Raw genomic sequence first — 16255 nt, forward strand, 5'->3', positions numbered from 1 at the left:
TGAAGGGAATTATGTTGAATAAAAAAAATTGCCAAAAAAATGTGTTTTACTATGGCAGGCCGGGGACTTTTCAATTGATATATTAAGTTAATTTTAATAATGAGCAAGTTTTTCAATATTCAATTCCATTAATTATCTTAAATATTACAATTTCGCAATCGCATTATGACGAATTACATTTCAAATAGTAATAGCCTAACTAGTATTGGAAATAATATCGTTAGTTAAATTTATTTTTCAATGATGTATGCTACAGTAAGTGCAGTAAGAATAAGAACTAGGGCATATAATAAAGAGTAGGATAAACCCTCGTTGGTAATAAGGAAACTTTAACATATATGTATATATATATATATATATATATAAAGTCTGATTTTAATCATTAAAATATGCCAATCTTATACATCGTTGTGGCAAACAATGTTCAATGAAGGCTCATTAAATTAACGAAGAACAGTTAAAGGAATTTCAATTTTAAAGCGCCCGTAAAGATAACGATTCCGTTTTTTAATTATCCTGAAAATTGCCATAGATATTTCGGCCACCGCGTAATTAACTTTCTTTTTAATAACTCAGTTTTCTGGTCGTAGTTAGATCGTGGCTCGTTCAGCCTAAACCGTATGATTTCAATCTTGAATGGTACGTTTAATCCAATCGTTAACATCAGTTTCGGTTATTGTTCGGGGGAAAAGTTTCAACCTTTCAAGATTTACGAAAAAATTGGCGGAAAAATGCGGCATCGAAATTAGATTTTTTAATCAGAATTGAATAAATGGATAAGTTACTTTGTAAACAACATATTTTTATTTAATTTTTATATGATAAAATATAACCCAAACCAATGTCCTGGAAATGGTTTTGCTTTTCTCCCTTCTTTCAAGACACTGATTACAAAACGTCTTATAGGCCTGATCACGTGACGCGTTTATGAGATTAGACAAATCTACAATAATTCTATTAATGTCTATTTATAGTTGCAACTCTGAAACATTTTCTCTATTGATTAATCGATATAGCGTCACCGCATGCCTTCAAACTTACTTTGGAGCGTTTCATGTACCTGACTAAAGTTGAAGGGATCCAAATGCAGAAAATTATCTAAAAACTAGTCCTAAATGATTTCCTAAAATACTAATGAAGCAGATGAAGTAAGTTATATCCTTACACATAATTATAGAATAAGGAATATTAATATTTCCCGAAAATCAATTGTTTGATATTTAATGAAAACTTATGAGTTTTGTGTATATGTTCATCAGTTGTTTGAATTAGTTGTGGTGTTAATAATTAAGAATGTTTTGAGATACACAATCGATACGAAGATAAAATAACTTAAATTTTCAACATTCTGTAAATCTACATTAGCACTTTAATAATATGAACATCATTTTTTAATTAAATTATGAATGTTAATACAAAAAAATTGCTTTAATAAAACAAATTGTCGTCAAAACGTCAATGTTCATTCCCTTTTTCATACAAACTCAAAATAATTGTTACAAAATGTAGTTTTTTTAATTGTATTTGAAGACGAAATCAAATACAAATCAATAAAAGGAAACATATAGGTAAGTGTCTCAAGATTCTACGAAATATTTAGAAAGAACAAACATTATTTAACCAAATGATATTGAAACTTTTAATGGCTGAATATTTACCAAAAACTGTTACTGTTTTATATAGTTGCTATCTTCATCTTCTTAAATAAATTGGAAATGCGCTGTTGGGGCAGCACACCGTATTTACATATTTTCTATAATTTGTAATATCATTAAATTGTTTCATGATATTCCGAATAGATGTTCTTCAGTTATTTGCCTTTTGCACTTTGTATAGTATTTTGTGCCCCAACAAGAAAGCAAAATACTTGCTGAACATTGGTTTATCTGTTACGACTGTTTAACCGTCCGGTCACTGATCAAACTTTCACCATTCGTTCAATTACCGGGTACCCGGTTACCCACCTATAGCGTGGCCGATGTGCAAGTCAATATGATACCAATACTCTAGCTCAGCGCTTGGAGAAGATAGAGACATTTGGACAATGTTGTATAGTAATTTAGCAAAACATTATAAGCCAACAAAATACTTGACAATTGACGAGCAACTTTATCCATATCGAGGTCGATCTAGACTCACTCAGTATATTCCGTCAAAGCCAGCTAAATATGTAATTAAAGTATGGTGGATATGTATTGCTGAAAATTCGTATCCACTTACAGGACAGCTTTACACTAGAAAATCGAAAGATGGTCGTGAGAAAACCGTTGGTGAAAGAGTTGTCAAAGACTTGGTAGCACCGTATAGAGGTAGAAACATTACAATGGATAATTTCTTCACTACCCTTCCACTGGCAAAATTTGTACTATCTCGGAACTTGACAATTGTTGACACTTTGAAGAATAATAAAGCATACATTCCACCAGCAATGGCTGTATCAAAAACGCGAAAAGAATTATCCACTGTATTTGGCTTTCATGAAACAGTTACTCTATGTAGTTATATGCCAAAAAAAAACAAGGTAGTAATTATGCTATCATCAATGCATCATGAAGCTAAAATTAGTGATAGTACAAAGAAAAAACCCGAAATTATTGAGTTTAATAACTGGTCTAAAGCTGGAGTAGACACGATGGATAAAATGCTTGGTAGATATACAACAAAAAGATCAACTCAAAGGTGGCCTCTAGCATTTTTTTACAACATTCTCGATATTGCCTGCCTTGCATCATATATTCTGTATTATGAGAATAATAAAATGATTGTTAAAAAATCGTATGAACGACGATTATTTTATTGAAAACTGGACAGAGAGCTATGTACTCCATTCGTTGAAATTTGTTCAAGTAATGCACAAATTATGAGGCATTTCTCAACGAAAGTGGAGATTAAATCGAGCTATCAAACCGAATGCGCATCAGCGAACATCATCTGTATCATTGACACCTCAGACGCAGCTCGATTCAACTGGGAGGAAAAAGATTACTGATGTATGCTATGAATGTCTCCAAAGTGAATTTTAAAAACGCTGCAAAACTGGAAAAATATGTTCGGTATGTGAGAACCCTATTTGTGACGAACGCTGTATTATAGCCACGACAATGTACGAAATAATTTAATGTACTTCAATTTTTATATGGCTCTGTATCATAAATAAAATAATGTAAGTAAATAGTAGAAGAATGGAAAACGATATTAATAAAATAAATTATAACGGAGTTATATATTTCTTACTTACTATTTTTGTTATTGTTTATAATAAGAATTATTGTTTAATTATTGTTTACAGTAATTACAAAATATATTGTCTAATATCATTTTAAAAGTCAAATTAACTAAATACTTTAATAAGCAGTCTCTTAAGTGTGTATAAACCCGTCGTTCATATACATTAATCTTAGTGGGTACCCGGGTACCTGGATATTGAACGAACGATCAAGTTTGATAATAACTTTTATTAATTAATTGATTGATTAAATTAAATAAAATTTGACGAAAAATGGGTGTCAAATTACTTCAATTTTGAGGATCCAAACGGCCATAAAAAAATTTAAGATAAAGTTAATATATTTTACCTGTGGATTGAAATGGATACCCGGGTGCCCGGTCATTATCCGGACGGTTAATCATAGAGTCAAGATGGTAGAACCTAACAGACAGGCAAAGAGTTTGATTGAAATAAAATTACTTTACTGATTATAAACAATAGTTATTTTAAACCAAAAAAATTCTTGTAAAATTTAAATCAAATTTAAATTGAAATCTTAATTAAAATCGAGAAAAAATGTATATGTTCAAACCCCAACGTTAATTAATGAGTTCTGCATCCTGATATCGTCATGTCAAACACCTCAACTCGACGCTCACGTCGGTAACATTTCTTTGAAAAGTCCCGTCATGAAAAACTTTTAATACCAACAGTTTTTTTTGGTCGTGATTTTTTTCTAATCAATCAGCTCCTGTCCAAAACCGTTCCCATCATAATTTCTTCGAACCATATGAATACTAACAACAATCCAAATTAAAAATTTAATTAAAAACAACAAAAAACGAATAAATATTCAACACCGGTTGATTTTGCTTTTAAATCGGAATTTATATCAGAATGTTATGTGTTTTTGTTTGCATTTATTTGAACATTTTAATAAATTTCAATCAATTGGGATTTCGAATAAATTCTCGCTGTTTTACAATAGATGATGTTGCTATATAACGGTTTCTACCAGCAAAGAAGCTTGGAATTCATTATTCATAATTTTCCAGAGAATTAAACGATTTGTTTTCTATTAAATGACTAATTTTATCTCACTGCGCTTTTTTTAATATACATAATATCGATGTTCTCACGAGAATAATACGCATATATTGATTTAAAGGCTTCAACAGTTTTAATTTCAGTGTTGAAGATATTTACGACACAAAAGCGAAGGGAAAATGCGTGAAGGCGAAGATTTGGAACCATTTCGTAAGATTCCATAGCCCGATTTCACCAAAAATAGAATTCACACTGCAATAAGCTATGACTTGTAGATAAAATAAACATACTTGTAGATGAAAACGCCTTATTTTTTTTAAATAGATTTTAAAGTCCCTTTTTTACCAACGATATATCTCGTATATCTCGACTGGACCTACAGTTTAACGTAGGCTCGGAACCACGGTCCTCAGTATTAGGCCTACCGACTGACCAACTTTGAAATCATACCAGAACATATCCGGTCTTACCCAGCCTTGTTACTGGCGTGACTGGGATCATTTTGCTTTGTCGGATTTTGCTCTCTTGCCTAGGACAATCACCAATATTAAACATAAAGTTACAACCATGACTCAGCAGGATTCGAACCCGCGAGCATTGCAGCAATACGAGAATCATCCTGTCACCTTTACCAATGCGCCAACTAAGCCGGCAAAAACGTCATAATGTTTTCTAACAATATCTTAATATATGAAACGTGCTTTACTATCAATTTACTAGTCCTTAAATGTAATAGTATATAAATAAATACATATAAAACTTAAGAGACAATAACCCTAATCGCAACAGTATCCAGACTGACTAAAGCTCGATATCGTCTGAATAAAGATGAAGTTGACTACTCATAAGAAGATAGGCTTAATATCAAGGCCCGTGGCCTAACCCATAAAAAATATAATTATAAAAAAGAGAAATCTAAGAAAGAAATGAATATAAACAATTTAATGACATATTTCTGAACACTGACATTAAGCAATCAAATATCCGGATAATAATAATGACGAAGAAGCAAAGAAAATATTTAGTATTTTTTTATTAAAATATTAAATATAGGGGAAATAGTGAAGAAATAGTTAATAATCTCAATAACACATTCTTAACTTTTTTAAATAAAATAATCATAATTAATAAAGAATATAAGAAGTGAATAAAAAGCTTTAATTAATTTATAACAAAATGCCTAATACAATAGAAAGGTTCACTAAATTAAATTTCTAATTATTATGATTTTTTTAATGTATTTTAAAAGTCTTCTTTTTACCAACGAGGATTTATCGACTCTGTTTGACGTAGGTTTTAAACCGCGGTCCTTTACATTAAGCCTACCGACTGGCCAGTGAACAACTTAGACACCATCTCAGAAGACATCCGGTTTTACCCAGCATTGTTACTGGGGTGACTAGGATGCTTATTCCTTGACGAATTTCCCACTGTTGTTCTCACACCTATAAAGACATTTACAGTAGCAAATCACAAATATACAGCACACCCATACCCCAGGAGGATTCGAACCCGTAAATCGCATCAGTAAGAAAACCGCAACCGGTCGCCTTGACCACTGCGCCAACTAAGTCGGCAGGCAATTGAAATAATTGTTATAAAGTTATAACAAAGTTTAACAGCTATCGATAGTAAATGGTTTCTGTGATATTAAAATTATTTAAAAAACCGTTCATTTTCCTAAAATGTGTTTTGAACTAAAATGTGTTTTGAATAAATGAACGAAAACCTTTTCAAAATATAATACAATTTAAAAACACCCAATGTCTAATAATACTATTTATATAGATATATAGATAAGTAGTAAATAGATTTATGACTAATGACCAATTATTGAAGAATAGTAAGAAGTTTTGCTCAATTGGAAATCGATTTAAAAGATAAAAATCAAAATGATTGAAAATTGAACTTCTTATTTTCATTATTGTTTGAAATGAAATATTAAAATATAATCAAAAATTATCAAGATCTAAACGGACATTTGCGATTTGAATAATATATTATAAATCAACATAATATATCAATAATAATTAAACTGTTTTGTTATTCTTAGTATTATAACATACATTGGTTCTAAAATATGAAAGAACGAAGGTAAGTACGGAATGTAAGGTTAATTTTAATAATTTTAAAATAACCAAAAACCATCAATTCTTTTTATAGTGGGATATTAACCGCCAAACATGTAAAAAAACATTTTGGATATCAAATAGAAGTCAACATATGCCAACATTTCACTCTGGTATAGCTGCATATCTCAAAACTGCATATAAGAAGCAAAGAAGATAATTATTGTTTATATTCAATTAAAAATTTTAAAAAGGGTATGAGAGAAATAATATACATTTGTACTAGAAGTAATATTAAAATTAGTTACAATTTTTATACACATTTTGTCGTAATTAACCATCCATTCGTTTGAGCTTAGTACATGTACAATACGTCAATTAAAAGATAATCAATCCATCAAAAATAGTGGCAAAGATTACGGTAACTGATTAAAATTAAACATTGGCTTCAATCATGATGTATTTTAGTAACGATTTAATTTTTCTTTTACAGGTGAAGTTGCTAGTAGCTAGGTAGTAGTTGAGGCAGTGCTGATGAAAGTTAAATTAGGATAATCGAAAAAATTAGATAGGATTTTGTACGATGCAAGAATATTGGAGAACGATACTTTATAAAATTAAATTTACCAGTAATTGAATAAATAAACAAAAAATATAATATTAATCATCAATGACACCCTAACGATCTAATGACTACTACTCTGAAGGTGGAGGGGTGAAACAAACAACATATTTTATAACAACAAATAATATGTTTTTATAAAAGACCATAAGTAAATAAATTATTGTTTTGAAAAAATAATGATGTATTACCTGATGACTTCTTTCAGATGAAAAGTCTGATGGTGTGCAATAAGAAGATTTTGCTTTGAGATAGATTAATTACCTATAGAAATATCATTTCTCGACTTTTTATAAATAATAGTAGGTTAATAATATTAAATAATATTAGATAATATCAAGTCTTTATGTTAATATGGTTTATGGACTTTGTCTAAAAATTTTTCAATATGATATCTTTATGTAATTATGGTGCATTGGCTTGATATAAACATATCAATCATATATAATATATCAATATAATCTCTATATAAATACGGTATTTTTCACTCCGTTTTTTAAAGATTTGTAATAAAATTTTCTAATAGAATATGACTGACATTTATTTTCAAAGGTTTCTCAATTTTACTTACCAAAATTTCAACACTCGATTATTAAAATGTGCATTTTAATTAGCGTTTAATTTAAAAAATTCCATAAAAAATTAATGATAATTTCCATTTTACTATCTTTGACTACTACTGTAACATGTTTGATTATTACTTTTTAATTCCATAGGGCTAAATTTCTCCATCGCGGAAAAATATATAAATACAAATCTACTAGAGTAAATTTTTTAAAACCAGTTACAAAACAAAGTATATGCGCTTGTGTATAGTTTGCCATGAGTGCATTTGTTCACCAAGATTATTAATTCAAACAAATGAAAATTCGTATGTGCTAAACTAACTGTCGGTAGACCTCTGCGGCAATATTTTGATTCTTTTTTAGCACCTCGTAATACACTAAGCTTAGCTGACTCCATCATTAACACAGCAAGACTTTATGGCCGTGAATCGCCTAGATTACCCTTAAGATTGTCACCAATATACCAAGTCACCATATCATTCATAATGCACCAGAGAGGAGACAATAGTGAAGAAGCCTCACGAAAATTGCAACAGGCAAGTGACAATATAAATAATAGGACACAAGCTTGGAAAATAAGAATTAATGAAAGTAAATCTGTAAATGTGCAGTTCACCTATAAACAGATCGTACACGCACCAATAACATTAAATAACACTATCATTCCATATAGCAACTACGCTAAATATCTCGGAATGAATCTCGATGCTAAACTTCGCTGGAAGAAACATATAAAGAAGAAAAGAAAAGAACTGGAATTAAAATATGGGAAAATGTACTGACTAATTGGAAGAAACTCACAATTATCAGTACATAATAAATTGCTATTATATAAGCAAATATTGAAACCCATATGGACATACGGAGTTCAATTATGGGGATGTTCTGCAAAGAGTAACATTAATAAAATACAAATTTTCCAGAACAAAGTCCTGAGAGGTATTGTGGGTGCACCCAAATACTACAGGACTGATTATCTATATCGAGGCCTTTAGATACCCACAGTCAGTCAAGAAATCAAGAGAATTGCAAGGGGGCATGAGGAAAGACTCCATTAACTAATATTGAAATATTGCAACTTTTGGATACCACCAGAACAGGACACAGACTCGAAAGAAACAAACCATCTGATTTTGTGTAGTGTTGTGCAGTGAGATGCATATATTAAAAAATTCAACAATGACATGTATAAACATTATTTCACCAGAGACTGAGTTAGGTCCGATGGGTCCTCCTAATTATATACCTAGATTTAAGTTATCATAAAGACAAATTGTAGGTTAGACGGAAACGATTAGTAACAATGTATTAATTAAATAATTTAAAAAAAATAATGCACCACCGACATGTTATTTGCTTACAAACAATGAAAGCATAATGTTGAAACGTTACGAAATGGTGTTTTCAGCCAATTCGTATGAAATTTTTATAAATTTTGTTGAGAGTTTAAGAGTTTGAGTCGTCTAATAAATCTTATAGTTCATTATCATCTATATTCAGTACTTCCATTAACATAAAAATCATCACCTTAAAATTATTGAAACCAGAGTCGATAACTGAGATATGACGCAGCACCATTATCATAACTTTCCAAAACTATTTGATAGATTTCGGTAACAGATTTTATCAAATCAAACAACAAAAGCAATCAATATTAAAACACAACTGAGCATTTCATAGCTAACGTCCGTATACTTTCAACAGCTCAACAACATTAAATCTAAAACTATTGTTTCATGTAAAGAAATGTGAAAATAGAATTTAACATTTAGATCAGATTGCTTAACATTGTTATTTACATTTATACTTTAAATTTTCACCACTAGATATCGCTGATCACAATTTACCAATTTTCAAAATACCTAATTTATATCCTGAAAATAATATGGATATAGAAACGAAGCAAAATTTTTCAAGTCACTAGGTAAATAATGAAGATAAGATGAAAAAAATCAACGCTACTTTCACTGCTATCTTTTATAGTAAAATATTTACAAAAATAATATGTGTTATTCAAGATCCTAACAGATTAGCAAAACGATTTATATTCAGTTCTAAAACAAAATCGCAGAAAATCATTGATAGAGAGGAAAGGAGGAGAGGAAAGGGAGAGAGACAGAGTTTTGGATTAATTTCCAACAAGACATTGAATTAAAAAAATGGAAACTCTTCTAAATCGGTCGTTGAATTTAAAGAGAACAACCTTGAAAAAATTTCTCCATAATGACCACCTATGCGGCAAAAACAGAAATATTTTAAACATTATTAAAACCTAATTAGTATAATTTTCAACTTTAATAAATAAGGTTAATACCATTCGCTATCATTAAATGTAAATGCCTATCCGCAGGATTATACGTGTACATTTTGTATCCGATATACGGTTTTTTTTTGTTTATGCTCAATTGATTTAATTCAATTCCGTTATGTTTTTTCCTTTAATAATATTATTCGTCGCTCGTTCGCTTTTTTTTCGTTCACTTAGGTTTCGATATGATTTATGGATTTAATTATTTGTTATTAAGAGTGGAGTTTGAAGGTCGTATGTGTTCAGCTGGTAGCGAGACTTAAATGGTTAAAACATAAGGTGTTTGTTTTTCCTTGATTTAGTTCTACCGTGACCGTGGGTAAATTTGTGCGTAAAGAAATTGAACCGTAACGTTAACATTGGTTATTAACTTTTGTTGTTGGGTAATATATTACGCAAAAATGTAGCGAAACAAATTGCTAGGAAAAACGGTGGTGAGCAGTTTGTGAGAAGAATTACTGGAAGGTCTTTATAATGTTTTAGAATAAATTGCCGCTGTTTTTCCTTTTTTTCGTTTAATTAGAGAAGACCAGTAGGTTCGTCGTTAAATTTAAGTTTGTTTGCGAGGTAGATGGATATGTGACAGAATAACTTTGTGATCGTTGAGCTACTGGTCTTTCCTCCAACAACACGTCGCTCAATTTGTTTAATTAACGTCGGTAAACTGCAGTGACAGTTTCATATATTTTTAAAAATGCGTAACACACTATATATGGACAGTAAGACTTTGTGGCCATAAATTCTTTATTTTGCTGACCATGTAGTTAACTCTACTAGATTAATTTATAATTTCTTGTGATTGATAGTGTGAAAATAGATTCATTTTTTATTACCAGTGACAAATCACCATATAAAACTCTTGTTTATTACCTTACAGGCAATGAAACCATAATGTTGAAGTACCGTTTTCTGCCAATTCACGTGATAACTACTTTGTGTCCATCTTTTATATTTCCTATTACATGGAAATGTATAATTAGACATACACTAAGCTATCTTTGAGAATTTGAGCTGGGTTTTTGTCCAAAAAGTCTAGCAATTAATTTTTTCCAAATTTATTTACTACTGCAGGCCGTTTACATTGACATAGAAATCAGCACTTTTATATACTTGAAACCAATACCGATATTTGGAAAATGGTAGAGCTTCAATACAATAATACTAAAGTTTCTAAAAATTGTTTATGGACTTGAATCACTCAATAAAACTAAATGTTGTTATTTTATTTGGCAAAATGTCGAATCTAGTAGTTAAGTTAATACCAACGATTCATCAATAAATATCGCTGATCAAAATACATTAACAGATAACCCGTGAAAAACACTAAAAGTCTTCGGCAGTGTAAGCATTAATGGGTTGAATTTTCGAGAAGAGTTGAAAAAAATATTATGAAAATCAGAAAATAAAAATACGAATTGTATTAATGTTACGTTATTCTCAGGTCACAGGAATTAGTTCTCTCAGACTTTTGTCTAATCACACATGTCAAAAAATTCTTGTACAAAAAATAATCGGCGGGGTGTCGTTTAATTATAGAAGACCATTAGGTTCGTCGTTAAAATTAAAGTTTGTTTGGGAGGTAGATGGATATGTGACAGAATAACTTTATGATCGTTGCGCTACTGGTCTTTCCTCCAACGACAAGTCGCTCAATTTGTTTAATTAACGTCGGTAGACATCTGCAGTAACAGTTTCATATATTTTTAACACTTCGTAACACACTATATATGGACAGCAAGACTTTGTGATCATAAATACATTATTTTGCTGACCATGTAGTTGACTCTACTAGACTAACCTATAATTTCTTGTGATTGGTATTGTGAAAATAGGTTCATTATTTATTACTTCATTTCATTCATTTTATTCATTTTATAGTTACTCATTAGTACCTTTATAAGAGCTGAAATTATACTTAATGATATAATGAACATAAATGAGAATAAGTGATACTCTGAAATACAATGTTGGGAAAATAAGGCGCGTGGGGATTAAATAAAACCTTTTTTATTTGCTTTAAAATCATTTAGGAAAATAATCTCACATTTTGTTCATGTTAAACAACGCAAAAATATCAAATATCAACTTAATTCACCAAATACAAAGCTGCAGAAATCTTCAAATCTTAGGCATTTATTTTTGTTAAGCTCGTTTTACTATAAGTGTTGACTCGTTGAAAAAAACCTGTCCTTTGCTACCGTTCAAGGAATTAATTATTCGCATAACTTAAAATCATATGATAAATTAATCTGCTGCCATATTGAATTATTCCTAATGCTTTCAAACTGTTATTCCATCAATTTGTAATGATTTTGTAGTTTCAGTAATCGTTTCACATTTATGTACCGGTTCCTTATTTCCAAACATTCTTAAAGCTCTATTTATCTTGGACAGTCCAGTCTTTTTATATTTTATATTTTATTTCTGAGAGATAATCAGATCATAATATACTACCACCTAGTTAAAATAACTTAAAATTAAATACCACAACTAGTATTTTGATCAGCACAAGTCATATGTAGTAAAAAATCTGTGTTATAAATAATTGTGATGCTAGATAATTAAACTGCTGAAATAACAAGACTCACAATCACCAAAAATCCGAATTAACTTTAATGATTTAGCAAAAACAAATAATGGTAATTCTCCGCGGTTCTTCGCCTTTTCAGTGACCTATCCCACCACTTTCACTTTTCTGCATCTCGTTCGTATTTTATTTTCTTTATATAATGATTCGAAAAGGCAATAGTCCTATTTACTATCGTTTCTTAACAAATTTCAGTTTCATCCAATTTATTTATTGTTTAATATAGTGTATATTATATAATTAATCTCAATATTGATTAGAATAAATTGTTGATTAAATAATAATTATTAGTAAACTGAAAATAGTTTTCGGTCACAAGAATTCTACAGAAACAGTCTCTCACATACAAATACTACAACATTGGTGTGTTCCAATTAAAAATAAATTCACATAATTAAATAAATAAGTTGTCTTGATATACTAAGCCTTACCTCCAGTGCCGCCTCCTCCACCTCCTAATGTAGTGATGTGCTGATGCTTATGAGAAGTATTGTGGTTGATTCCTTGTTTGATTGGTTTGAAGTGGAAGAAGGAGGGCGAATATCCCGATCCGGCTCGGCTGAGCGAACTGAAACGTTCTTCTCGGTCCTCCACGTACACGCCCTCCTTGCCCATGGCCGCCAGTTGTCGTCCCTTCGGCATGAACATGATGAGGAACACCATAATTGATAAAATAACTAGTCCGAAGGCTATGCAAGCGTCCTTGTGTCTCTCGCTGACTACCAAACCACTTATTATCCAGATGAGCCAGATCGGGATGCTGCAACCGACTGATAGTCCGATATAGGTGGCTTCGCGGTAATTGTCTCTGATGCCACGCGATTTCACTGCAAGTACCGTCACGAATATTATCAGGAATATTACGTAGATGAGGGAGAACAGCATGTCGATGTACGAGGTACGACACAGAGGTATGTTGTGGCTGGTGGATATGTCCGCGGCGGTCACCAGCAGCCTGTTTCGATTCTGATACACCACCTGCTCGATGGTGATCATATCCACTTGGGGAGGACTAGTTAACAACCACTGTATGGCGATGGCTACCTGAATTAATATAGCGAACATCAGGAGAAGTCCCTGGTAGGGAGCCGGGAGGTAAACTCCTCCATTTAGACTTATGAGGAAAACGCATTTTACTAATAGTGAAGCGAAAACTATGGCGTAAGCCACGCCGGTACCAAACCTCATCAGACCGCAAGTAAACTGACTGGGCGACGCGGCGAAAATCGACGCCAGTCCAGCACAAGAGAACAGTCCCAGCAACAGCATCTGTCCTAAAAATAAATGTCTTCGGCTTGGAGTGGTCCTCCAGGCCTTGCACAGAACAAACACTTCGAAGCTAGCGATGAGAATCATCGTAATCGACGACAGAGCCAAAATCGGTACCACCCACACCTCGTTCCTGAATATACCTGCGATTTTCTCGTGATCCGCCGGGTTCACGGCCTTGGTCACGTGAACGGTCGCCGTGGTCGTGGACGGGGTGCTGGTGGACGGCACCAGGAAAAACTCGGTGCTCATTTCAATGCGTCGTTTCAGAGCCAGTGATTCCTCCTCGGTCTGATCGAAGGAAATCTGACTGATCCTGTCACCGGTTCGCATCTGTCTGGTGTTGGTGTCCGCAGGTTGATAGTTCGCGGGGACTTTGTGCCTCAGATTGCTGAAGTACGTGAGGATGGTGTCGCCTTGAGTTCGATTGAGATGGATATTATTGAACAGCTGTTGTTTCTGGTTCTGGGGATCGACGACCACCTGGAACGTGGATGCTTGGGACGTCCGCTCGGACGGGTGAAAAAAATGGGAACTACCCGCAACGCCACCATCACTGTACGCGGTACCGACTTGCCGGCTAACGTCACTGTTTCCCACCGGCACGTTCCCTAGGGATCGGACCGAGCCGTAACTGTTTGCCGGCTGTCTACCGTCTAGGAAAACGAATCGATTCTGGCCGCGGTACCGGACGGAACCGTCGAAGACTGGAGGAGGCCCTCGATCCAGATCGCCCGAGCGCGCTTGGCGGTCTTCGGCGGTGAGCGATAGCGCGACGCAGGTCGCTATCGCAACGATACGGGCAAAAGTTCGAGCCATACTAAATGGCGATCGGTTGGCGGTGAAGCGGACGCCGAAGAGATATGGTACGATGAACGGTGGTACGTTCGGATGAGACACACTGACGAATTTTACCGAAATCGAGTCTCATTTTTTTTGCCTCGCTTGGGTTTCGGTTTTTTTTTCTGTTTCTTCTTACCTCGGCTCTCATTCCCTCTCTCTCTTTCTCTCGGTTTCTTCGCGTTATTCGGGTTCGTCTCGATTAACCGGCGAGATAGACGGACGGATTTTGATATCGGAAGATGACTCCCATGTCCTGTTCACTGAAAAATCGTTATAGTTCCATTAGAGATACATTTGGATTTGTTTAGGCTTTTTTTTATATAAAATGTCTAGACGATTTGTTCATTTAAAAAAAAGCAAATTAATTAAACGACATATATTTTTATTACTGTCACAAATGTGATATAAAAATGGATATCATTCAAGAATTTAATAAATTCGCAATTTTCCTTATTATAATTTTCGATCGCTGGGATTTCTTCTGATTTTTTTTTAGTAAAATATCTATACGATTTGTTAAATATACGAAACAATTTTAATAAAGCCAAAAGTAATGCTAGAAAAATCAAAATCTAGTAAAATTGTAGTTTTGTGCATTAAGATATTTAAGAATATAAATAAGCTATATATTAATATAATTAAATAATATATACACATTACAGCCTATTTGGTAGTGTCGCGATCAAAGTGACGGGACCGTCCTTTCACTGGAGTGATTGTCACAGTTTCGAATCCCAATAAGAACGCTGAAGTTCTTAATTTATGTTTGTAACTGTTAATAAATAAGAGAGTAAAATTCGACAAATCCACAAAGAACAACATTTACAGTCGCGCCAGTAACCAATCTGGGTAAGGCTGTATGTTATATACAAAGTAGCATTAAGTTTCTAAATTCGTTTTAATATTGGACAAAACTTTTATTATTATTTCATTCTAGTTATAAAGAGACACAATTCTGTTTGATGCGTCTCAGCATACCAAGAATCAGCCTACAAAAGTCGTCCAGTTGTCAAATGTCTGCAAAATTCTTCAAAAATTAGGACTAAAATTACAGCTTTTAAATCGGCAAATATTGCTTTGAAACTTTGTTTGTTTTTATGAATTTAAAATCACTGCTTATTATTATTTGGTTTTCATTGGAAATATTTTATTGGAATGCATCTGCACTGAGTATTAGTATTAAAATATCTCAAACAAAGTAAAACAATATCATGGTGAATACACAGAAAGGAAAGTATCTGCATACATTGATGTTGGTTATATTCGAGATTAAATTTACGAAATGTAAAACAATGAGCAGTCTTTTCAATGTAAATATAATTTAATACAATTATTTCAGAAGTAACTCTTGCCCTAGAAAGTATCCACAGAAAAATTAGATGTAACTCTTCCTGTAGGATTTAAATAGCGATAGATGACCCACAAAGTGGTCTAATAGAAATTCCAGACATTGCTTTAAAATAATACAACTTTAAAAGTATATAATAAAATTAAGGTGAATTTGTTATTACAAGCTGTATATAGGCATTGGTATTTCAAAATAGAACGTTAGGTCACCGTTGGCAAGACGCTAATAAGAAGAGTATAGAGAAATAAAAGTTTATCAAAAAAAGCTAAAGTTAGAATAATATTTGATTAAGTTTTGTTAATCATAATATTTGATAATAATTAACTGCCGATATATTATTCTTTCTGCTAGAAATAAGAATGGTTTTATGCCCTGAGGAGAGTTATTA

At 32.4% G+C, this 16255-nt stretch overlaps 1 protein-coding gene across 2 annotated transcripts in view; it reads right to left on the reverse strand.

Annotated features, from left to right (window-relative positions):
* Nucleotides 1-14622, reverse strand: part of LOC143197895 (uncharacterized) — a 124493-nt gene extending 109871 nt beyond the window's left edge. For both annotated transcript variants that reach the window (XM_076406690.1, XM_076406691.1), the window contains exon 1: nt 12839-14622. In XM_076406690.1, coding sequence (XP_076262805.1) covers nt 12839-14495 — 1657 coding nt within the window. In that variant the 5' untranslated portion in view covers nt 14496-14622. The remainder of the gene's footprint in view (nt 1-12838) is intronic.
* Between the last annotated feature and the right edge of the window lie 1633 nt (nt 14623-16255).

Source organism: Rhynchophorus ferrugineus, unplaced genomic scaffold (genome assembly GCF_030347505.1).
Source record: "Rhynchophorus ferrugineus isolate W39M unplaced genomic scaffold, kcgeb_rfMv2 rfM6, whole genome shotgun sequence".
NCBI lineage: Eukaryota > Metazoa > Arthropoda > Insecta > Coleoptera > Curculionidae > Rhynchophorus > Rhynchophorus ferrugineus.